The sequence below is a fragment of the Protopterus annectens genome, chromosome 2.part0 (genome assembly GCF_019279795.1).
Source record: "Protopterus annectens isolate FY-2018-M chromosome 2.part0, PAN1.0, whole genome shotgun sequence".
Taxonomy (NCBI): Eukaryota; Metazoa; Chordata; order Ceratodontiformes; family Protopteridae; genus Protopterus; species Protopterus annectens.
The window spans coordinates 1,706,911,727-1,706,938,188 of record NC_056728.1 but is presented as its reverse complement, the minus strand read 5'-3'; the positions used below and the strand labels follow the sequence as shown (position 1 = coordinate 1,706,938,188).

The following is a 26,462-nucleotide window of genomic DNA, read 5'->3' as shown; positions in this document are numbered from 1 at the left end:
TTTAAGAAACAACCAGTAAATGCTCAAAACTGAGAAATAACCAGCCTTCAAAGCTGTAGGAAGCACCCCGCTGAAAAGAAAGGCAATAAAAACACTCTATTTTATGAAAGTGCCATCAGCCATCATTCCTTGTTTTAATGACTTTGTCTTAAATGTACTTCAAATCTGCCTTACAGTTTATTTTACAATTTTTACTTATTTATGTATTTAGGTAAAATACAAATCTTGGCTACTGTTTATCTTACTTATTGGTTTTAGATTCCATTATTTTTATGTATTTACACTTAAAATGTTATCATCTGTAGTATTTCAATGTTTACATGCTTATTTTATTGTTAATGGTACTAAAGCACCTAATTAAAGCTGGCGTTCACAAGTAAACTTGTTAAAGGGTGATGCTATGACATTTAAGAGATGTTCAAAAGGTGGGGGTAGGGGGGCAAGGCTGCAGTGAAAGTGCGTGGACCAGAGTGACACAACTACATACAGTTCATTAAATGTTAAGTGAAATGTAATTTGTAAATAAGAAATAACTTGGATATGTCACACTGGGTGATTTTTGTTAAAGCATTTGCAATGAGATGAAATAAACAGATAAGTCTTTTATGGAAGTGTGACTTTGTTTTGAACTACGTAGGACCAGAATTCCTAGAATTTGGAAGAAAAACTAAAAGCTATGACTGCTGCAATCGGATTTGTTCCAGAGTTTACAGAGAAATGGAGTATTAGAGGGATTTGATCTGTGGTTGTAGTGAGTATTTAATGGAAAGCTAACCTGCCACAAGTGGAAAGGTATCTAGGTTGTGGAATTATACTTTAGAAGTCCAACATTTGTTACACGTGAAGCCATTTTTGATAAGATATAACAGTGGCTTTCACAAATGGGCTAGTGTTATGAATTAACACATCTTACTAAATATGATACACAGGGAAGGTACATTTTTCTCTTCAACACTGCACTTAACTCATTCCCTCCAGTAGAGCTCTTTTGAGTGTGTACCTTTAACCCTAGTGGGTGTGGCTTCAACATTTAAAAATTGAAGTTATCACCTTAAATTTTTAACAAATACCCATTGACAGAAGTCATATATCAATACAATTGTGTTTGCTATTATGTATGTTTCAAAATAAAATTTTCCGATACCTTGTATGTAACATGGTTTTGGAATTGTGGTGGTGCTGCGGTAGCGTTGTCGCCTCACAGTTAGACGTTGCCCATTCGATTCTCAGAGCGTCTTCTGTGTGGCGATATGTGTAAATGGGCATTTAGGTGTGGAGGCAATTGGTTTTAAAAATACTGATTGAACTGAAGATTCTGACCTTTTCATAGGAGTTGCCAATGGTGTAGAAGGCACTGACAGACTCCACTTCTTAGACTTGTCTGAAATTTTTGAGGATGACAATGAAGAAGGGGAAGACGCATCAGTCTTGCTCCTTGTTTTGTCAGGTCCAGATATAGCTTTGCTAAAGGCTGAGGGTATCATACCTTTCAAAATTAGTTTATTTTTCCTTTCTACAAGTGCTGTATGACTGAAACTATGACATATGGAACAGTCTTCTTGCAGATGAATGTCCAACATATGCAAGCAGTACTCTCCTTTGTTTGAAGAATTTGGAAAGAAGACTGGTAAGTCTATGGCCTCGTTGATATTGGACTCTGATACAACTTTTGGAAGGAAGGAGGGATTGGTTCTGAGTGATGCTCTTTCTTTGTGGAAGATTATATAAGGATGATTCACACACCAAGCCTGTAACTCTGAAATTCTCCTAGCAGACGTGATAGCCACTAGGAAGAGGGTGTTCCAAGATAAAAACTTGAGGTCACTAGTGGCTGCTGACTCAAAGGGCTGACAAACTAGGCATTGTAAAACTAAGGTTAAATCCCAAGGCGCTACTGGATCATTGAAAGGGGTTTTTAAATGCTGAGCACCTTAAGAAAAACTTTAAAAAGATGATGAGACATCAAGGAATGATCATCAAACTGTTATGAAAATTCAAAATGGCAGCTAAATGTACCTTAATTGTAGAAGTTGAGGCCCCCAATTGAAATAAAGTGGCTAAGCATGTCCAAACAGATAATCTTTTCCATTTATTTATGTAAATTTTTCTGGTGGATGGTTTATGTGAAGCCAGAAGCATCTTCTGCTCTGGGGAGGACAAACTGCTCTGCCTGGCAATTACTGAAATTGGAGAAACCAAGCCATCAGCTTGAGATGTTGAAGGTTGGGATGCACAAAGCCCTGAAGGTGAGACAACAGGTCTGGAGTTGGATCCAGAGTCCACGGGCGGTGAACCAAGTGAGGCCAAAGAAAGGGAAACCAGACTTCATGGGGCCAGTAAGGTGCAATGAGAATCACTTTGTTTCTCAACCACTGGGCCTTCCTCAGAAACTGGGGAATTGGTGGAATTGCGGGAAAGGCATACAGAATTCCCAAGGGCCAAGAAGTGCATCTCAGGGACTCCCCACAAGGGGGAATTAGGGCAAAGTAGCTGCTGCAATTGTGGTTTATGGGAGATGCGAACAGATCGCAGCAAGTCTGACCCCAATAGCAAAATATCTTGGCTGCTATATTGGGATTGAGAGACCAGTCTTGAAGCAGAAGGATACACCTGCTCAGTTTGTCTGATATCATGCTGGAGTTCCCCGGGATATGAGTTGCTATCAGAAGGCAGTTGAAGGCAATTGACCACTGCCAAACGCTTCCCAACATAGGGGGTAGGATCTGGTTCCCACCTGTTTGTTGATATACCACACTACGGACATGTTGTCTGATTGGATAACAATTGTCCCTGAAGGAAGGGCAGACTGAAATGCTTGCAATGCTAAAAGCACTGCCCTCAGTTCTAGGACACTGATGTGCAAACTGGCCTCTTGTGGGGACCAAATGCCTTGGACAGTCTTTCCCAGAAAATGCCCCCTCCCCATCTGGGAAGAGTCTGTGGTCACTACGGCCATAGGCTGAGAGGGGAAAAAAAGAACGACTCCATAAATTTTCTTCTGGCTTCATCCACACCAAGATAAATCATTTTTTCAGTGATTTATCAAGTCTGAATGGGACATGGGGTGTGTCAGAAGTGACCATTGTGATGCCAAGAGCCACTGAAGCAGCCTCGTGTGATACCTCGCTAGGGGAACTAATGTTATTGCTGCTGCTATGGATCAGAGAAATTGTAGTACCAGACAAGCAGGAACTTTGTGTTGGGAGAGGATAATTTGTAGTTGCGATCTTAGCTTTAGCAACCTGTGATGAGAAAGGGAGGCCACACAGGATATTGTATTTAGGCTTGCTCCCATAAATTCCAGACCCTGCATGGGAGACAACTGTGATTTTTCTTTGTTGACTGAAATGCCTAAAGTTTTGGCAAGATGTAGAACAAAGTCTATGATGCAAAGCAGTCGATGCCTGGAAGGGGCAGTGTGGAGCCAGTTGTCTAGATATGGAAACACGTGGAATCCCTGTAGTCTCAAGTGAGCTGCTACGACTGCCATGCATTTGATGAACACTCTGGGGGCTGTGGTGAGGCCGAAGGGCAGTGCTCAAAATTGGTAATGGCTGGCTCCTAGCTGGAAGCGAATATATCTTCTGGAGTGCTTGTCCATCTTTATGTGGTAATACGTATCCTGAAGATCTATAGAGCACATCCAACCATCCTTCTCTAGAAAGGGAACCATAGACTGAACCGTGACCATCTGGAATTTTGTCTGCTGCACAAACTTGGTCAATAGGCTGAGATCCAAGATTGGTCTCCAGTCCCCTGTCTTCTTCGGCACAAAAAGAATCTTGAATAGAATCCGGATCCTATCTGGTCTGGTGGGACTACTTGGAAGACTCTTTTTTGAAGAAGCAGCTTTTGAACTTTTAGTGCTGCTAGATCTTTTGGACTGGGTGGAACATCGGGGATTCGCCTTTGGGATTTGGGGGAAAACAGTCAAGGGAATGCGGTAACCTCTGGCAATTATTGTCTGCGCCCAGGAATCTGATGTTACTGTGAGCTAAGCTGAGTGGTGCAGAGAAAATCTAACCCCGACTGCTTCCAAAGGTAAGCAATCGGGTCTCCACTAAGGAGTACTGGTAGGGTTGTCCATAAAAAAAAAATCTCTGGAACCTTGGTTACATGGACCTCCTCTGCCACGGGAGGGACGTCTTCCAGAAGAATTACCCCGTCTACCCCAGGGGGGAATACTCACTACGTGTCCCAAAAAGGCCCTTGGGTCTTCTAAAACCACATTTTTACACTCCTCTGATTCCTGGAGTAAGGTCGTTGTGGAGTGGAAAAATGCATACCCCCAGCAGAAAGGGTCTTCCTGTCCTTTTCACACCTGGCTAACGTGTGTCTAACATTTGGGCCAAACAATGAGATCGCATCAACAGGAATGTTGACAAAGGAAGACTTGAAGAGGTCCACAAAATCACACAAGGTCATCCAGGTGTGGTGCCTAATGGCAACACCTGTACCCGCTGCTCTAGACATCCCTTCGGCTGTCTGCACAATAAGATGCATAGATGAATTTGAGATGGACTCCTGGGTGGCAAGCAGAAAGGCAACCTCATCTCGAACGTTGTCAGACACTGCTCCTGCAAGGGAGCCTGAAAGCTCAGTTATCAGATCCCTTTGGAGTCTAGTAAAGTGTATCAAGAACTTCAAGGACTGAATAGCAAAGGTTGATGAAGCAAAGACCCGCTTCATGAATCCGTCCATTTCCTGGGACTCTCAGTTTAGAGGATGGATAGTTGAACTCTCTTCGGTGAGTTCCTTTTTGGTGGCTACCACCACAAAATATAGCATTCACTGCTAGACCCCAAGTCCAATGGGGCTGATCCTCTGGGGCTGAAAGAATCTTGTCCAGTCTCCAGGGAATAGGCCCTATGGTGTTAGGAGCCTTCCATGCATGTTTTATGATCAACTTGATTAGATAGTCAGCGTGTGGGGTCACCCAAGAAGTCGATGGATGGGCACAAAAAGCTTGCAAGAGAACAGATTCCTCAGAGGATTGGTTTGAGGACTTCCAATCACTTCTTTGTTGTTTTAATATTTCCAGGATGTCTCCAAAAGAGACATCTTCAGGGGGTAACCATGGGGACCTTTCCCCTTCATCGTAATCTATATCCTCAGTGACTGATTCTTCTGGAGAATCCAGGTGCTTCCTCTTGCATGATCTCTTACTGGGTGGCTCCTCAGGGGAAAGTTCTGAGGAGGACTCCGAAGAAGGGGGACCCTGAACTAGGGTATATTGCTGCTTTTGTGCCCACTGTTCAGAAGTAGCAGATTGTGGCAGCTGCGAAGCAGAGGGAACAAACATATGGCACTCTGACGGGGATGGAAACAACTGGGAGCCAGCTGACGCTAAAGCTCTCTCCATAATCTGGAAAGCAGGCCTGCCCGAAGAGGGATGGGAGACCAGAACAAAGACAACCTTGGAAACGGGGACACACCCTGCTCCGACAAGCTGTCCACCAGAGAGAGGACTTGACACTACCATGGTACTGAGAGACACAGATGGCACCACAGAAAAAATTGGAGTCAATCCGCAGATCCTAGAACCATCAGCCAAGTCACAGTCCCGTAGGTGCAACGGTTCTGAAACAGCCAAAGACCGCAGAGTAGATTTTGGCAAATAGGTAGATCCACTATTGCCACCGAAGCAGCTGGCACTGGGAGCATCAAAGCAATGGACTCCAAGACCTGGGGTGATGTTGAAGGAGGAATATACAAAGGAGTCCTGGGAGAGTATGCCTTGGCTCTGGGAGGGAGGGAGGTCCGAGAGGGTGTAGGGAGGCCTCTGGCTGTTAAGAGCTGATCCACTAATCTGACTACATCCAATTCTGATAGACTGCTGGAGGAACGGGTTGACATTCCTGAAGAAGATTCAGGTCTTTCCACAAAGAGACTCAGCTGTTGACCCAAAAGGGGTCAATTGAAGGGGAATATCTAGTTGGGGGGGGTACTTGTAACATCGACCTTTGGCACCACGGTCTGCTGTATAGGGGGAGAAAATGGAACCAAATGAGTAGATGTAACAACTGTCTGTGCCGGAGAGGTCGCCGGGACTGAAGCCATGGCTGGTGCCGAAGTGTTTTTTGTAAGATCAATAGTAGATGGCACAAATACTGATTTTGTTGTTTCGGTACCGGAGCAGAAGGCAATGACATTTTGGGAACTTTCACCTTTGGTTCTGAAGAAACTGTTGGAACTGTTGGAACTGGGGATTTTTGAGATTTAGAGTCATGTACCTGAGGGGAAGATGGTACAGACTGACTCAGTTTTTTTGTCGCAGACTTTGGAGATTTTGAAGTCTCTGCCTCAGAAAGAGCTTCACCAAAGGGATATTTCAGTAAGCCTTTGGGAATTAACTTGTTGCGTCTCTCTGCAAGAGTTCAGGCACTAAAGCCCTTACAAATATCACAAGGAGGTTGAATTTCCAGATGAGGGACACCCAGACAATAAAACGCAAGAAAGATGCCCATCAGAACTGGGCATCTTTCTGCCACACTCCTTAAATTGCTTGAACCTGGAGGTTCATTTTTGTTTCTCTGCCATGTCTTGTCAAAAACAACGGAACACACACGCACACACTCGCTCATAGTGAAAAAAGGGGGAATAAGTAGGGGGAAAAAAAAGGCTAAAAGCCTTTTTTTTTTTTTTTTTTAATATTGTATACCAACTATAGTATATACAGAATACCCACACGGGTAAAGGAAAGAAAGAAAGAAACAGGAGAAAACATATCAATGATGGTATTGAAAGGTTACCAACAGTAAGAGGCAAGGAGAGGCCTAATACCAGCAATGGTAAAGGAGAAACACCCAGAGGTAAAAAAACAGGGGTGGAATGCATCAAGGAATTCACTCACATGCAAAAGACTTAAACAACAGTAAGATTAAAGGTACTAAAGCATTTTGAAAAATATAATTAGGCAAATAAGACAATTTTTAAGCACTTAGCTGAGAGCGTTCGGCTGATGCGTCCAAATTTCTATGCGGTAAACAAGATCTGAGGTAATAGGAAGAGAGGCAGTATGGATAGAGCATTAGCACGAGAGTTTCTATCTGGCGTGAGCTTTGTACAATGGCCGACTCGGTTCTGAGGGTTTGTAACCGAATCCATCAGTTAAGAATGAATGAATGAAGATTGACAACATCAGATAGTACTTGCTCGCATTTAGGGATATAGTTTACCCTGGTTTTCAGCAAGAACAGAGACAGATTTTAGTTAGGAAGTGTTTCATAGTGTTTTGAAAGATGGGGAGAGGGCACTCACCTGAAGGATACAGGTAAGGAGTTCCAAGCCTTAGCAACCTTGTACGAGTACAGACAATACCCAGCAGATTTGATAGGTTTGTAAGACAGCAGTTTTTGGTCACTGGATCGCAATTACCAACTGGAGATACAGTCCAGTAAAATGTTTTTTAGTGCTAGACAGGCAGATGGATGCTTGGTAGGTTTACAGGTGGTCTCGAACTACGCTTTGATGGCAATAAACGACCAGTTTCGCTGAGGATCGAGTCTGTCTTTTGTTTTACATGTTCCTGTTGTACTTTGCCTTTTGCTGCTTTTAGCTTCTCACTACTTTGTTCTCTACGGAGGAGCCTACCACCGACAGGAGCCTGGGCACACATTTTTCCCCAAGTGCCTTCACTGAGAATTTGCCCTGACCGCTGGCTACTACCTCCCACCACCCCCAGAAACTGGACTGAGCCACCGGGAAGGCAGACCTCCCCAGGGAAGTCTAGACCTGACCACACTTTGAGGCACACCACAGTCTGGAGCCTTTTTCAAGGCTTTACAGGTTGAGTCAGATATACAGGACCCATCACCACAGCCTTTTTAAAGGCTCTACTAGGCCACTGTTAAGGCTCACCACATCCTTTTTCAAGGTTACCAGACTCCCCAGCAGACAGCACACCAGCTAGGAGCCTTATTGAAGGCTATACAAAAGGTCGCACAGCCTTTCTCAAGGCTTCTATGGCTGGATTATCCACAGCCTTTCTCAAGGCTATTACGGTTTAATTACCTACAGCCCTCCCCGAGGCCACTACAGGGGGCATCCCTTAGGAGCCTTTTTCAAGGCTGTTCTGCAGTTCCCACTCTGTAGAGCCTTTTTCATGGCTTCCTCCAGGGAGGACTCCTGCTAGCTGCATTACAGGGGTAATTGTGTTGGCATTTTTCCTCCTCTCACCAGGAGCTCTTTACCCCACTCCCCACAGTCTACCTTACTTGGCTTTAGTTTTACAGGTGGTAAGAAGCTGTGTACATGTTAGTTGATGATGCAGTTCTATCCAAATTAGGCTTTTTAGTGCTATACAGTGGGAAGTTCTGAAAGGAGTATTTGCTGCAAATTTAGCAACTTTGTTACATCATTATTCAAGTTTATACTTTTGTGAAGCCCGGAGGTTAATGAGTAAATACTGAATAAGCCAGAAATGTGTATTGCTATGAAAAAGCATTGACATAACATGGCCCAATTTTCATATCCATGTTGTCTTCTGAAAGAGAGGGAAAAGAGTGAGTTCCTCTCTGCTTGCTGAGTTACTAAACCACTGCCACATCATCGGAGTCAAACAGGAAAAGGGGAACAAATGGACAGCCCTGAACAACACTGTCATGACATAACTACAGAAGCTGGTGTCACTGACGTGCCTTGGATATTCTTACTACTTTCATCTTACACTCTGAATTCTGATACCACTGAACCCTTAATGTCCAAAGACTGCACATGGCATTTTCCAAGAGGAATGTGATATTTCATGACTGCCATGAGACCCAAGACTTAGAGGTAGAACTCTGATGTGACTAGTGAAAGTGTCAAAAGAAAATCTGTTTCGTAAAATCTGTGCTCCATCTATAAGGAGACTTTCCAGGCAGGTTATCAAATTCAGGTGGCAACCTGTGAAAATTAATGCTTGAGATGGCTCCAACAGGGACTTTGTGGTGCTCACAATAGGTTCGTAGGTGTTTACTAGGCCAACAAACAAAGGCCTTTTTAAGCCTAGCCATGCATCCCAAATTTCTGACAAGTTCTGGTACCTTTGATAAGTGTAAGCAGGGGCTTGGGAGGTTAAACATTTGCAAGCAGAGACCTGGGAGATGAACGATTTACATGCTGCCTGTGTCCATCAGAGAGACAGATACCAAACCAGGGATGAACTTCCTATTCCCCAATCCAACTGTCCAACTTACACTTGGACTGGGTAAGGGAGGAACCCTGCTTCAGATGGATGGGGGAGCCTATTCCAGAGGGGGGGTCTCAGGAATACAAACCTGTCTCTCCAGCAGGTTCTATTTATATAACAGGCAAGGTCTTTAGAATGGTTAATTCTGGTGCTGTTTGCTTTGAGGATATACAGGAGGTGATTCAGAGTGGGGTCTCAGAAGGCCTTGTATGCTAGGCATAGATCTCTCCTCATCAGCCTGTAGGAGACAGAATACAGAGATAAAGCCATGAGGGGGTCTGGATAGGACATGTTACTTATGCCCTGTGTTCTTTTAGTGAGGAACCTCTGTGGATGTACCAATTGTTGCATATGCCTGGTTAGATACACACCAAAGGGGGCACTGTACTCAATGCTAAATCTGATGAATGCCAAATACAGTGAAACAATGACTTCGTTGGACCTAGTTGCCATCTCTTTGTTTATAAGTTGCACAACATAGAATGATTTCCTCACTACTTTGGACGCATCATGGTCAAAGGCTAGATTACTGTCTGTGTGTGTACTCAAGTCCCTGACTACGGGGTCAACTCTTGGTGTGTTGTCAATATGATAGTTACCAGGGGTGGATGATTTCTCGGATACTAGTATGCATTTCTTAGCATTCAGTTTTAGTCCATGGTTCTGGTACCAGTTGTTTGTCTGTGTCACTCCTTCGTGAAGAACATCTGTGTCATTGGGTAATTCAATGACAGCTCCTAATTTGCAATCATCTGCAAATTTAGTCAGCCAGAGGCCAGTGACACTGGCCTTAATTTCGGAGAAGTAAATGCCAAAAAGGAGCAGTCCCAAGACCAATCTTTGAGCGACTCCGCTTGTGACTGGCCTCTTTGTAGAGGTGGGCTTTCCAATTCTAACTTCCTGAGTCCTGTCTGTGAGCCAGCTGGCTATCCACCAGGTAACATAGGGGGTTGTGCCTAACCTTTTAAGTTTGTCAACAAAGCCCAAGTGGGGGGGTTGTGTCAAATGCCTTGGCCAGGTCAAGGTAGGCAAATGTGAATCATTTTGCCCTCATGCACTGCTTTGGTGACCTTCTCAAGGAAGTACATCCAGGTTAAGTAAACATAACCTTCCCCTGATGAAACCAAACTGGGCTGGGTCCAGTGTCTGGAGGTTTCTTATGTAATTACTGATCACTTCCATGACATTTCTTTCCATGGTTTTGCATAAGGAGACCCCCAGGTCTATAGATGACCCACATTTGTGCAGAAATTCACAAATACCAGAAAAACAGAAGCAACTGATCCTTTGACGGAGTAAGAGACTCTCTTATTGTAGATGCCAGCAGTCAGTCATCCAGATATGGAAACATCCTAGTTCCCCATACCTGAGGTAAGCTGTCATGGCCACCAGGCACTTGGTGAACTCCTTGAGGGAAATTATGAGACAAAATGGAAGGGCCCCATAACTGGTAGTGGTTGGCTGCTACCCTTAAGTGCAGGAATCTACTTGACACCGGTGTTATTTTTATATCTAACTGCATGCTATCTTGAAGATCCAAAAAGCCTGCTGGTCTTCCTTTTGTAGCACTGACTGCACTGTGACCATCTGAAATTAATTTTACCTCATCTGTATGCCACTCAGATCCACTCCAGTACAGGCCTGATGTCGTTTTTTTTCTGGATCTATAATACTGTGGGATAAACCCTATGCCTCTATGGACTAGTGGGGCTGCCTGAATTTCACTTTTCTTCAAGAGGTTTGCTACTCTTCTGACTGCTCTCCTCTGACATGGTGGGACATCCAGTAAGGGTAGAGAAACAAGCAGAGAGGAAATATAAAAGCTATTACATAGCCTCTGAATACTACTTTCTAGATCTACTTTGCCCTGAATGATGGCCTGCCACTCTGAAAGAGGCAAAGACAGATGACCCCAACTGCATCCAGAGGTGGACAGTCAAGCAAGTCCTCAGGGATTCTGTGGTTAACCTCCCAAGGGTGAACTATGGAAGCATCCATTGCTTGAAACTCATTGGGTTCTGACTGAAAGTCCTACTGAAACAATTCGAAATATAAAGTGATAAGTATATTTTTGGCATCTCTTTTCAAAGTTCTGCATTAGCCTAATTTTTTTTTACTTGATTGATTTAGATATATACATTTGCTGGCTTCTGATCTATGCTGAAATTGCTGTTTTTTTCTCCCACCCTTGTTCCTGCTGTGTTAAATAGTGATCTAACACCTTTTGTGTGTTCCGCAACTCCCTCCCCATTGGTATCTTCTTATACTTGGTGGCTTTGCAATTGCCTGTCCCTGCTGTATATGTGACACTCCTCCCAGTCTATTGTCATTAGCACATTCTGCCTAATACAGAGAAAAAAAATGTGCACTTTATTCATCTACTCTTACTGTATTTATGTTTCTTCCTACTTTATTGCATTATTTTGCTTTTGCCTCTTCTTGAAAATACTCAATTGTACTTATTCTGCTGCATTTATTACTGCTTGGTAGTAGCCTGATTAAATTGTAACTGTTATTCTAAGCCTTTTGGTTTAAGCACTTGGGCTTTAGACCAGTTGTTTTACATTAAGAAAGTTTGTGGTCTACACTGTTGTGGCAGGACAAGTAGTTTACATCCTTCTACGTTGGGAATTGCTGATTGAAGGCTCAGTGTATGTTATTCTAAAAGTGTATTAGTTCTGGTTTAAGCACTTGGGCTTCAGGCCAGTTATTTTACATTAAGAAGGTCTGTGGTCAGCACTCTTGTGGGAGGAGAGGCTAGATTCTGCCCTTCTGAGCTGGGAATTTCTGGTTAAAGGCTTACTGTGCCTGCTTATTTGAACTGTTTCTTCTGAAATTGGTGCGCCTTGTTTGCTGTAGCATACACTAGATTCAGGACTGCTGAATCTAGCTTTGTTTGTATAACTTGAGCACTGATCCAGGCCATCTTTTTTTGGAGAAGGTTCCCCTGTACCCTAGTGACAGGAGTGTCTAGTTAGAACTTGTCAGATTAAAGACTGCTGGAACAGGGTTCAGTTTTAAGCTTTTGCTGGCTAACTGGGTAATTTGTTTAAATCAGTTTGCTCGTTTTTTATTGTTTTTATATATATATATATATATATATATATATATGTATATATATATATATATATAAACTGCACTTTATTCATCTGCGTTTACTGTATTTGTGTTTCTTCCTACTTTATTTTGCTTTTGTTGCCTGTTCTTAAAAGTACTTAATTGCATGTATTCTGCTGCATTTATTACTGCTGGTTAGTAGCCTGATTAAACTGTAACTGTTATTCTAAGCTTTTGGTTTACGCACTTGGGCCTCAGACCAGTTGCTTTACATTAAGAAGGTTTGTGGTCTGCACTGTTGTGGCAGGACAGGTAGCTTACATCCTTCTAAATTGGGAATTGCTGATTGAAGGCTTAGTGTCTGTTATTCTAAAAGTGCATCAGTTCTGGTTTAAGCACTTGGTCTTTGAGAGGGTGTGGTCTGCACTCTTGTGAGGGGAAAGGGTAGATTCTGCCCTTCTGAGCTGGGAGTTCCTGGTTAGAGGCTTATTGTGCCTGCTTATTTGAACTGTTTCTTTCTGAAGTTGGTACGCCTTGTTTGCTGTAGCATGGACTAGATTCAGACCTGCTGAATCTAGCTTTGTTTGTATAACTTGAGCACTAATCCGGGCCATCTTTTTTTGGAGAAGGTTCCCCTGCACCCTAGTGGCAGGAGTGTGCAGTTAGAACTTGTCTGATCAAAGATGGCTGGAACGGGGCTCAGTTTTTAGTTCTTATTGGTTAAGTGGTTTAAATCAGTTTGCTCATTTGCTGCTGCTATAAAAAAAAATACACTTTATGCATTGCTGCTTAGTTAAGGTTAAATGTGAAGACACACTCCCAACCTTAATAAACTTTGCTGACTCTTCTCTCCTTCACTTTACAGGCAGTTTGAATTATTACTTACCCCCTCTGAGGCCTTCACTAATTTCCACTGATTGCCTCTCTGGTTTCTTTGCATTACACCTGGTTTACACGCCCTTGTGCTATCTCCCGCCCCCAATACTAAGTCTATATTAGAATCCTGCTGAGCATGGAGCCATCTTTAAATTTCTAGTCTCCCACCAGGGCACCAATGGTCTTCAGCAATTACATCCTGCATGCTGGTAAGCCATTAGACCTCAGGAATTTGTTTAAAGTGTTCAGATTTGTAAAGTAATACTTACTTTTTACTCTTGTCTTAGTGGGCTCGGCCCCGCTCCGTTCACCCTCGCTAACGCTTGGGCTATCTCCGCACCCCTGCCCTGCCCCCTATTTCCTCCCATCCCCACTACCTCTACAATTATAATAATCACAGCCACAGCTCACCCTCACATCACCTCCACCAATCACAACTCCTCAAGTCATATCACATTATACCACACCAACTTGCTCCACACAAAATACTCCCAATCACTCTCATTTCCACTAAGCATTTTTTACATCACCCACACTACTTCCCCATTCACATATAGTGTAACCCTATAATTCCTATTCAGCCCCCCACCTAGAACCAACTTAAACTTTATAACCATGACTATCACACAACTAAGTCTAGTCTGTCTTTTCATAATTCTTTACACCACCACAAGTTATCACTCTAGTAATATCCCTAAACTTAGTAGGACAACACTACATTATGCACTCTCATATACAGACACCACACATTATAATAATATCTGCCCACAGTTGTTCAAGAACTACATAACGGACCAATTCAGAACTAAACACATACGCTTTCATTCCTACTCAAAAAAAACACAATACTTTCTCACACTCCTCACTAAACTCCAACATCTGTATCACCATTTTAACACCAGACTCACCATAAGTGGGGATATCACCCCAACCCAGGCCATAATCCATCCTGTCCAACACAAACTGCTCCAACACAAATGTCAGAACATAAAACCCCCACTATCTTCATCCCTGGGCAAATCAACAGCAGCAGCAAATCCAACCATATTATAATGCTAAATATTAATATTAGAAGTATAAAAAATAAAATACTTGAACTCCAGGCCACAATAGCACACTACTCCCCAGACATAGTTGCTTTAACTGAAATCTGGCTAAATAAAAACATAGCTAACTCAGAAGGTCTTCCTACCGGCTACAATATCATTAGACAAGACAGGCCACTTTGTAAAGGGGGTGGAACTGCCTTACTGTACAAGTCCAACGTAACTGTACGTCAATTACCAAACTCCTACCCCTCCCCCAATAATTGGGACATACTTATCTCACAACTTCAACTTCACCCTAAAAAGGCAAACACCACAATTGTGATCTATATTCCACCTGGTAATACACCTGCTAGCCTTGAAGACTTCTTATCCTGGTGTTCTTCCACATACTCACAAGAAACCCGTATTCTGGGGGACTTCAACCTAAATTGGTTCACCTGTATATCAGAACCACCAAGTAATCTAATAAATCTCCATGGCTACCAGCAGCTAGTCCAAATTCCAACTAGATGTGATAAAAAATCTAAAAGGGAATCCATCCTTGACTGGGGTCCTAACTAACAACCCCACATTGTACCCTCACACAGACAGTCTCCCAGACACCTTAAGTGACCACAACATAATATACTTCATATGTAGTAGAACAAACATATGCAAAACCACTAACTATATATCCACTAGAAACACAAAAAAAATCTCTCCTGAGGTCCTCAACACTTTACTCTGTAACTGTGACTGGACCCCCCCCCTAAAAACCCTCCCACTTGACCAGGCTGTAGCATATTTTAACAAAACATTTCGACAACACCTAGACACTGTCGCTCCATTGCACAAAATCAAGGTTAGAACCTCTACAAAACCCTGGAAATCAAGGTTAGAACCTCTACAAACCCCTGGCTCAGTAAAGAAACCAAACAAATCCTCAAGTCTAGAGACACTGCCTGGCTTTACTACCAAAAAAACAAAGAAACACAAAGTCTAACTAAGTACCAAGAACCGCGCAACCATGTAAAAAAATGCATTAGGCTGGACAAAAAATCTTACTACACAACATTACAAACTAAATACCAACACAATCCCCCAAAATTTTGGAAAAATGTAAGCCAGCTACTAAAATCCACCCAAAAGGCTACCCCCAAACCAACCACCCCTGACACTAAAGTTCCCATCGAAACACAATTCAACTCCCACTTTGTGAAATCAATTCTATCCTTAGTATCACAGGACAGTTCCTTCCTCACTACCCCCCCCCCCAACACAAATAACACTAATACAAGCTTTACCCTAAAAACAGTTTCCACCACTTCAATCAAAAGCATGCTCTCCAAACTAAAAACCTCATCAACAGCAGCCTACCTACTCCCCAGCTATTTCTTGAAACTCACAGCAGATGCTATTGCTATCCCAGTCTCCACTCTCATAAACAGATCAATTGTTGAAAACTATGTGCCCAAACTCTGGAAAATATCCTATGTTACACCCATACATAAAGGCGGGACCTCCACTGAACTTAATAACTAAAGACCCATTGCTTTACTCTCCCCTCTGGTCAAAATCCTAGAAAAATGCATCCATACCCAGATGCTAAACTATCTCCTATACAGCAACATCCTGTCACCTACTCAGCATGGTTTCAGACCTGACCATAGTACCACTACAGCCCTCCTCTGCTTCACAGACACAGTAAACCATCTCAAAAATGAAGGCCTATAGGTGTCAACTCTTTTTTTGGATATGTCCAAAGCATTTGACACAGTCTCACACCAAATCCTGCTAAACAAACTAAACCAATATCACTTATCAAATTCCACTCTCACCTGGTTCCAATGCTACTTAACTGACAGGTACCAAGCTGTGAAATGGGAAAATTGTCTCTCTCCTCAGCTGCCCATAACTATAGGAGTCCCACAGGGTTCTATCTTAAGACCACTACTATTCACAGTCTTCACAAATGACCTCCATACCTCCACACAGCATGCGTCTATCATTCAGTATGCAGATGACAGTACCTTAATCTGTTCTGCACAAAACATTCCCACCCTCCTGCAAACAACTCAACTAGCATTCTCTGACGTTGAAAACTACCTTACCAAAGTCCAACTTATCCTCAATCCAAAGAAAACTCAGCTTATGATTATAACCAGTTCGAACAAAAACATTGAACAGTCAATTCACTATCTACTCCACAAATGCTACTCCGATCGCTCCAGTGGCACAGACTAAGCTATTGGGAATAACCATAGACTCCCACCTAAATTTTGATAGTCATCTCAACTTAACTATTAAAAAAGTACATGCCAAACTGGGATCACTGTACCGTATCAAACCATTTCTTACCAACAACACAAGATTACCCATTGCTCGCTCCCAACTTCTATCCACCCTACTCTATGCATCTCCCATTCTGACTAATCTCAACAAAACTGAACTAAGCAAAATGGAAGCCTGCTATAACAGAATTGCCCGCTTTGCTGCAAATTGCTCATATAGAACTCATCACTGTACTGCTTTGAGACAGCTCCTCTGGCTTGAACTGCCCAACCTCCTAACTTACAATCAGCTCTGCCCTCTGTCATCCAATCTATTACATCCCCAAATAAGTGTCCTGCCCTCAAAAACCTAGTACAACATCACTCAGCCAAAAGGACTCTTAGATCATCAAGCAAACTACTACTAGAAGTCACCAACAGCTACAATAGCTTTGGAGATGCGCTATATAGGTTCATAGGTTGGTACTGGGCTATCTGCCCGAAGGCATACATTAGCCCAGCCACATTGTGCGGTATTCACCGGCCCTTTAGTAGTTCCCTAGATCCTTGTACTTGCAGCTAGTACCCTTGGCCCCTAACTAGTAGTGCTGTTGGTGTGATATAGTAGTTCAGTGGCTAAAAAATGGAACTGTCCCCACTAGCATTCAAAACACATCATCCAAAGCCTCCTTTAAAGACCTCATCAGGCAACATCTCAAGCAATGCTGGCAGTGCCATGATTGCTCCCCAAGCTAGTGAAAGCAGATAAGGTATACATACTAATTCTAGAGTACTTGATAATAGTTTTCAATCTTACTCACAAACACTGGCTAATCTACAATGTATGTACTGTACCTGTGTAATATGTATGTATTCTACATATGTTCCAAATTTCAGCTGTACACCACAAATCTATTAATTACCTTTATTTTTAAATTAATATTTTTTTGTTTGTTCTCTCCACTGTAACTGCTGATGTGCCGCATACCACTGTAAAAACATGCCTTTTGTAATTTGTGTGTATACTGATCATGTCTAAATAACTAAATGTATCTGTAATTTTTCTTTGTGGAGCTTCCCCGGGCCTCTGCTGAAAAAGGGCCTTTTCAGCTGAGTCAGACACCCCCAGTTAACAAATTTAAAATAAATAAAAATAAAACTATTGCTGGCACCATAAAATCTGCTCTCCAAATTTCCCCTTAGAACTAGTCAGTTTTTTAGTTTTAGCACTCAAATCTATTTCTTTGAACTCAACACTTGTTCAGAACTCGTTGTAAGCACTAAATAAGCTACTAATTACTACAGCACTTTCCTCACTTATCTATAGGAAAACAGTTTTTAGTACTTAATAAATAAGCACCTATCCAGGCATGTCTAAGGGTCAGCTCCCGGTGTTTTCTCCTGTCTACCTGATAAATCTGGGTATCTTGGGGCAATGCAGCAATTGCCTCATGTACACAGACAACCCTCTCCTCCTACCACGCAACACTACAACCTGTGAGAGATGCACTTATATAGCCAAACTGGAAGTAAAGCTCTCTTCACCCAAGACTGGACTAGACAGTCAAGAGGAGAAGGTAAACACTTGCACCACACCAAACACATCACATATTCCCTCAAAACCTACACCACCAAAATACACACATAGAAACACAAAACACACACCTACATTCGCGGAGGCTCAAAATAAAAATCTGCCCAAGCAACAGAGCCCTCCAAAGCAGAAACGCACGCAACCCCCACCTCCCAACACAACACAAATGAGACACAGCCCACAAACTCAGTGTGCCACTCAACCACAGCCCATAAGGCATAACAACATACCCAACACTCTAGTCATAGGAGACTCTATAGTCAGGCATACTGATGTTCCACTCACCAGGCTAAACAAGGAGAAAGTTACTGTCAGCTGCCTGTTAGGTGCCAGGATCCTCCATATAACGCATGCACTCAGGTCACTCCACAAGTACAAATATGACTCTGTCATTGTCCATGTTGGTGTGAATGACCTGAGACGTACCTTCCTGGACTACATGAAGTGAGACATTGAGGAGCTCTCCGATCTTGTAGCCCAGGCAGGAATGACCCTAGCCCTGAGTAGCATCCTGCCATCACACAGAATGATACCATAGTAAAAGGACAAAATGATTGACTTCAACAGTTGGCTAAGCTTCTGGTGTCATTTTAAAAGGATCCAGTATCTGTCTGCCTGGGATGACATGACTGAGACCACGATGCTTTGCCAGAGATGGCCTGCAACTGTCGCCTTTGGGATTCCGCATACTGGCTAGGGCTCTTGCCACCCCTATAGTGCCTTTTTTAGGCAGGGTTCAAATGACAAATTCACCACCGTAACAGGTACAAGCAAGCAAAATCTAAGGGTAATGCTACTTAATGCTAGAAGTCTAAACCTAAAAACGCACTCACTCGAGGTACTCCTTAAAATGGAGAACATCGGCATCTGTGCAGTGTCAGAGACCTGGTTCAAGGCTCTAGAGAGCACCCCTGCATTACCAGGCTATAATTCATACCACACCTTTCGGTCACCTAACCTGGACCGAAACACTAAAGGCAGAGGCGTGTCCATATTTATTAAGGATACCCACACCTCCAGGCTAGTTGCTCAGCATAATGCATCCAAGATTATCCAAGTGCAACTAACTCTGGGCAAGACCGCAATCCAAATTGCAGCTTGCTACAGATCCCCCACCATGCCCTAGGATTCCCACTCCTCATTTCTAGACACACTGGAAAATATTAGGGTACAACCCAACACCCTAATAATGGGCGATTTCAACTACCCCACCATTAACTGGGAAAACTACTCATGTACCAACTCTTTTGCTCAACGTTTTCTGGAATTCATAAATTCCAACGCCTTGGATCAACTTAACCACACCCCCACCAGGGGCAGCAATATCTTAGATCTGGTCATTACCAACATGGGTGACCAGTGTTCCACACCAAAGGTCAATTCCTCATTGGTCAGATCCGACCACAAGCTAATCACCCTAGACATGCACATCCCGTCCTCACCCCCCATTAGGGAAACTACCGTAAAATATTTCTCCAAAGCCAACTTCACGCTTCTTAAGACAGAAGTGGCAAACTTCACGACACCCATGCAGATGAACAACAGAGGTAAGACTGCTGAATCCTACACAATTGCACTTTATAAGCACTTACACGAGTGCATGGATCGTGCTATCCGTAACAGAACTAAGATGCTATCCTCCAAAAAAAATTAAGCCAGTCTGATGCTCTTCTGCCATAAACAAACACTACAACAGAAGAAAGAAACTGTTGCAAAAAGAGTGTAAAATCCCTTGATTGGCGGAACTCCCTGGTCAGCCTCAGTAAGAAGCTGAGATCCCTCATAAAATCCTCCAAAGCCAGTTACGAAAACAAAACTGCCACTGATTCTAAAGACAACCACAAAGCATTCTATAGCTATGTCAAGAATCTCAATGGCAACACTCAGATCTGCTCTGAGTTACAGCACAACGGCACTAAATATACAGAACCAACTGATATTGCCAATATCCTTGCAGATAGGCTCAGTGCTAACTTTACCCCCCTCTCACCCTCTAAAGGGTCCATCTCTATACCGGAAGAATGCAAAGTTCCTGTAATGACGGCTGCACAGGTAAAAAACACACTCTCTAAAGCCAAGAACACAGCATCCATGGGACCTGATAACATCCCAGGCTGAATTCTACATGAACTAGAGAGCGAACTGGCACACCACCTAAGTACCATGTTCAATCATAGCCTCAACTCAGGCTTTGTGCCCACTGAATGGCACAAAGCGAAAGTTATCCCACTCCACAAAGGGGGAGCTACCACAGACCCTGAGAACTACCACCTCATTAGCCTGACGAGCCTGGTATGGAAGGCCATGGAAAGAATCATCATGGAACTTATAAACAAAGACACTGGTAATCTCCAAACTCTGGACCCCACCCAGTTTGGGTTTGTAAAAGGTAGATCATGTCTCATAAACCTGATAGAATTCTTTGAAGCAGTCACCAAAGCCATAGACGAGGGTAAGGTGGTTCACACAGCCTATCTAGATTTTGCCAAGGCTTTCGACACCATCCCCACTCTGGAATTATAGATAAACTCCTTAAACTAGGTATAAATCCCTATGTCACAAGATGGGTTGCCAACTGGCTGACAGAACCCACACTGTGAAAGTAGCAGACTCCCAATCCGACTTCAGACCAGTGACAAGTGGAGTACCACAGGGTTCAGCCCTGGGTCCTCTCCTGTTTGGTATCTACTTCTCTGAAGTACAGGATAACACAGAAGGTCTTTGGCTAACGAAGTTTGCAGATGACTGCAAACTAGGAGTAATAATCAAAACTCCTAATGATGTGGACATCCTACAAAAGTGCCTCACTGAGACAGATGCCTGGTGTCAAAGCCATAGCCTCAAGCTCAATGCCAAAAAGTGCATTGTCATCCCCTTTGATAAAAACTCTGTACCCATGAACTACCACATAGGCGGTAGTAAACTTAACACCGAAAGTGTGATAAGAGACCTTGGGACACAGGTGGACAGTAGTCTCTCTCCTTTGACAATCACATCGCCACAGTAGTCAGGAAATCCTTCTACATGGCACACCTCATCACAAAACGTTTCTCATCCAGGAAAAAAAAAAAAGAGGTCATTGTTCCCCTCTACTAGTCACTCATTAGACCCATTATAGAGTACAACATCCCTTTTGGTATGTACCTCAAGACATCTACAACAACTGGAAAGACCACAAAAATACCTCACAAAGAGGATTATCGGTCTCAAACAGATGCCCTATGCAGACCGCCTCAAAAATCTCCAGCTTTACTCAGTCACAAATCGCCTACTCAGAGGAGATCTCTGCCTAACATACAAAGCTATGTCAAACCCAAAGCTGTTGGACATGCTCCACTTAAAGAAATCCCGATCCCTCCGAGCTACACACTCTAGGGACCTAAACCTTGTCACCAGAATAAACAGAACATGCTGGAGGGATAGATTACTGTCCCAGAGACTTCCCATACTCTGGAACAAACTACCTATCCATCTCAAACAAAGCTCCTCATTAGCACTCCAAGAAAAATCTTGATGATTGGATAGGAATAGGAAATTCACCCCAGAGATCACTTCTGTGGCTCTGCTCGACAGTGGCACAGGAAAATAATTTTCTTGGGTGGCGAAAGCCAGGGTACCTTCTTGGCTAGGGTTATATAGGCCCTAGGGCCAATAGCCTAGTACCTCCCTGTGAATCTATGGTTCTGTGACCCAACTGAGCTTTTTGGATGACATCCATTCTGATGTTCACTATAGCTTCCTTGGCTTCAATCTGAACAATACTGTCAAAATGGGACTGTTTGAACCATACGTTCCTCACCCGCCTCTGGTTGTCAACATATGCCCTCTGTGGAGTGAAGAATTTCACACCCAAAAACAGCAGAGAGTTTCCTTCTTGTTTTGTTCACTCGTAAGCAGCTTTTTCTTAACTTGTCGCCATAACAATGAGCTTCTCTCATATGGGGCATTATTACATGATGCCTTAAATTTTTCTGCAAAGGAGCAAAGCTAAGCCAGATCTGACATCTGACTGCTATGCCTGTTCTAGCAGCCTGCACTGTTCCATCTGCTGCATTATTAGGAGACTGTATTTAAAGTTTATACCTGAGAAATTAGCTCCCACAGCAGTTTCCAATTGAGCAACTTGTTTGGCATTTCTGTAGTTTTTTTTTTTTTTTTTGCTAGATCATGCTAAAATCTCACCATGTGCATCAGGTAAGTTAACACCCTTACTGTAAAGGTGGCTGATATGTAAACTCACTTTCCAAAGAGATCCATGACCCAGGACTCTCTATTCAGTGGTAGGGGGGTGGCTAGCTGGGATCTCTTTAGAGGGCTCCTTTTTAGGGCTTCAATAACTGAGGCAGGTAGAGGTGCTTCATTCCAGTGCTGCCAATCTTTAGTAGGCTGGAAATATTGCTTGGCTTCCTTGGGATATAGTATACCATATCAAACTTTTACTAAGCCCTTTGCAGTACTCAAGAAACCATTCAGTCTTTGGGGGGAGATGCTCAAGAAGTTGAAGATGCAGCACAGAAAGTCTCCTGAAGGATTTCCTGTTTAGGAGAGACTGGGTAGATGGATCAAACATCCCTCTGAGGCATCAGTTGTAGTATCTCTTCAAATCTGGGATCATCAGGAGGGTAAAGTGAAGGAGGCCTCCCCTCTCTTCCAAGTCTGCATTTGAGGTGGGATGGTTCTGTGGGTGAGTCCAACTGCTTCCTTTTACACTTCTCCCAGGATCATACTTGGAGAGATTTTATCCAAATGGGTGGAGAACAATTCAAGACCAGATGCTGTGTTGTCTCTGTGGTGGCTTTCTGTTACCCTAACTCTTTGGGCTGAAGAGGATGACATCCAAACCTATTAACTAGTGGGTGTTACTGGGTAATGACAACTTTTGTTACCACATCCACTATGGAATCACTTAAAGTTAGGAAATGGCTCTACTTTGACTCCTGTCTATTGGTTATTGATGCAGAGAGGCCCAGTAACCAGTAGTAAAGATGAACCTGAAGGCCTTGACACCTAACAGGTTGCTGCCAAGGGGGAAGCATCTGGCCACCTATGTCAAGACAGGAACTGCTGCTGAAGAAGGGTTCAGCACTGAGGCATCAAATACTGATATAGCAGAAACACACAACAGTGCTGGGGGGGTTGTGTGTAAAATTTGACATTGCTGCCAACCAACCAAGGACAGAGTACATTGAGATTTGACTTTACTGCTATCTGTAATGAAAGTCACTAAAGTCAATGACCCAGAGCAGGATGCTGACACCACAAAAGTTATCAATGCTGACCAAGGAGTCATCAGTTGAAGGACTGGCTCCAAGGCACTTGGTGCCAAAACTGGGGCCAGGGAAGGAGCAGCAGCTGTGGATTGAAAAGGATCTTCTCTCAACACTCTAATGACAGAGGGAAGGGATGACACCCAGCTCAATTGGAGCTTTTACCAACACTCTCAATATATTGTCCCAATCGATTGTTAAAAGAGAGCTGCAGACAGACCTAATGTAAATCACAAGGGAATGCAAGACTTTAGGTATCAAGAAAGATTATGCTCCAAAGAAAAATTGCTAATCCTCTATCTATGACGACTGGGAACTACAGGAACCCTAACTGATATATACTGGAATAAGCTACAGAATCTTGTGTCTCATGTCTAGCAGAGACCACTTCTGACGAAGGAGCAAGATTATTCAATGCAGGTACTTTGGAAAGAGAGACTTTTAGGAGAGGAGTCATTTATCCTTTTTTTTCTGTCCTGCTTTAAGAGGAAACTGAGACAGTAAGAAAAAGTCCTTTGAGGAAAGGGATTCTGTGACACAATTAACACACCTGCCGAAAAAAGAAGACTTACCATTTTCTTTTTTTATATACTCTAAAAAAAATTGTAATTGGTAAGAAACTGTTTCTACTTTTAAGGAGTTGATGCAAAATCCTGCCAAAACACTAACAAATCTAGCAACTAATCACTAGCTGTGAAATGCCGAAAATATAGAGATACAGCATTAGAAAATGTACAGTAACAGATAAAGCATCAAGCTTTGTCAAAGCAACAAAATGGCTGAGGGAGCATAGGGGAAAACAAGCACAGCCAAACTGGTAAAAAGCCTAACAGAAGTTCAAATTTACTAAAACATAGACAAACTACTGTCCAACATTACTTACTGTATGATCTTGGCCAAAACACTCCAAATATGAGAAAATAACTGGAAGAGAGTCATGAAGCAAGCATGGGATTGTCCGCTGAAATGCCTGATGCACCATGTGGTGAGATCTGGAGAGTAAAGGGCATTATGGGAGCAGGGGAAATGTTTTGGAGCTTGAAACAGTCTTAAAAGACACAAAGAAACTGTAGCCTGTGGCTGCCAGTTCTTGCCTTTAAAGTGGATGGGCCTTGATCATGCAAGTTAGAAGTGATTCCTCACATCCCAAATACTGGAGTTCAAGATCAATACAGTAGTAATCAAAGAAAGTGTCCATGCAAACAGAACCAAAGATTAAAACAAATGCAAGAAGAATATTGAAGTAAACAAACTGTTATAATAAAAACAATGGAATTTAATTAGGGTTTGCATTTACGCACTGGGGGTACTATGCAGAAAACTAATCTATAAAATATGACCAAACAACCATCACTCATGTCTATTAATATTCAATACTTATGTTTTACAAGTGCACCAAGTAAACTTGCCTGCAATGCAGGAAGATATTTAGGCAGTTCCTTCTTCTGCTCAACAGGAGACAGTGGTGGAGAGTCAGGCACATACTCTCCTCCTCCTTCTGTGGGGGCATTTGACTGAGGTGATGCTCCAGGCACCTCTTCCTCCTCCTCTTCCACACTCTCTTCAGACTCTGGATCGAACCTTGATTCTAACGTTCAAAATAAGAAACAAAATATAACTTGTACGAAAAAGCTATGAAAATATAACCAAAGAAAACCACACTTAAAATTCACAGCATCTGCACAGGGTGTGGGCATAAACAGCAAAACTAATATTTTGAAGAGCATGTGAAATGCTATAAACTCTGCAATGTCAGACGTATAATACAGACAGGTTACCATAACCCAAATTTAGGCATTAACCCAACTAGTAATAACAGGCAGAATGCATATGGGTGACAAATAATCAGGCACAGCACAACAAATGTTTTATTCACTTATTTATGATCAATGACCATGACAGTTTGAATGTCCGCAACCCACTTTCCATAGGTCAAGGGGAGAAAAGCTCCAAAACATAATACAAAGAATGCATGTAGCACAACTGAATTAGCATCTTTAAGACATGACTAGGATACAAATTGAGTAAAGCTTTTGCATGGGTAGCACAAGAAAAAAAAAAACAAAGAAAATATCATGTGACTAGCAAACAATATATAAAATAATATAACTATAGAATGTGAAGCATTTTTACACAGTTTAATAAATTTCATATGTCTGGATCAAAATATGTTACACTGCTCAAAGAAATGCAAATCTAACCATATCTGAAATGAAAATCATAAACATCTAGGTATTACTTAAGGAGTTACTAGTGAGCTGTGAGGATACTGAGCTACAAAAGATAAATTTATGTAGAGATCTTGAGGAAGGAAATAGATATTTAAAGGGTAGTGCTCACTGAGAGTGATTTAAAGGGCAGGAGAGTTATCTATATATTTACAGTATGCCTTATACTGAGAAAGGACAGCTATGCAGAAATAAGATGAGGAACAACAAAATATTTGAGAAGATTGGAAATGCAAAGAATCAGAAAAGTGGAAGGTTGATGCTTATATGGTGGAAAAGGAAGAAGGTCAATCCAAAGACGGAAGTTGCAAGAGGTGCTAAAAAAAATCTGAAACTTCTCACAAAGATAAGAGGCCTTATGACACTCCCTCCAACTAAGGGCAGCTCCATATAGCCTGCAAGAGGATTTTAAATAGGATTTAAACTGATATAGATTGAGGATTTGTTTTGATACATTGTGTATACAACATCACCAAAATTATTAATGGATTTTAGCACAACTGCCACTTTTTATGAGAAAAAAACAAATCTTTGCTCTCTTTGTGGGGTTTACCACAATAGAAGTATCAATAACTGGACACCTAAAAGTGTCAAAGGACATCAGAGGTCACTTCCATCTCCAAATAAACTGGAAGATGCTGCAATCCTAAGAGTTTGAGTACAAGGTAAATGTGTTCTGTTAGTGAGATTTACAGCTAGTCCAGCTATTCTGTTACAGCACTGCATTAGCTTTGCAAGCTGAGTGACTTTCAAGACTGTGAGGATACTGGAGTATATAGAAGTTCCTGAAGGAGGAAATGTGGACTGTTTCAACTAGAGCCTGACAAATAAGATGAGGTTTCACCCTATATAGCAAATGTAATTCATGGTTAGCTTTTGAAACATGATCTCCATGTGTTGATCAAATTATAAGGCCAAAAGCTGCATCTAATACCTTGGAAGCTTCTATTACCTCAGTATGAAAGTCATT

General features: G+C 42.4%; 1 protein-coding gene across 1 annotated transcript in view; it reads right to left on the bottom strand.

Moving 5' to 3' along the window:
• The window catches only part of CDK11A (cyclin dependent kinase 11A), a 2,038,318-nt gene that overhangs the window by 755,660 nt on the left and 1,256,196 nt on the right, over positions 1-26,462 (bottom strand). The window contains exon 12 of the mRNA XM_044061756.1: positions 24,674-24,852. Within this exon, the coding sequence (XP_043917691.1) occupies positions 24,674-24,852 (179 nt within the window). The remainder of the gene's footprint in view (positions 1-24,673; positions 24,853-26,462) is intronic.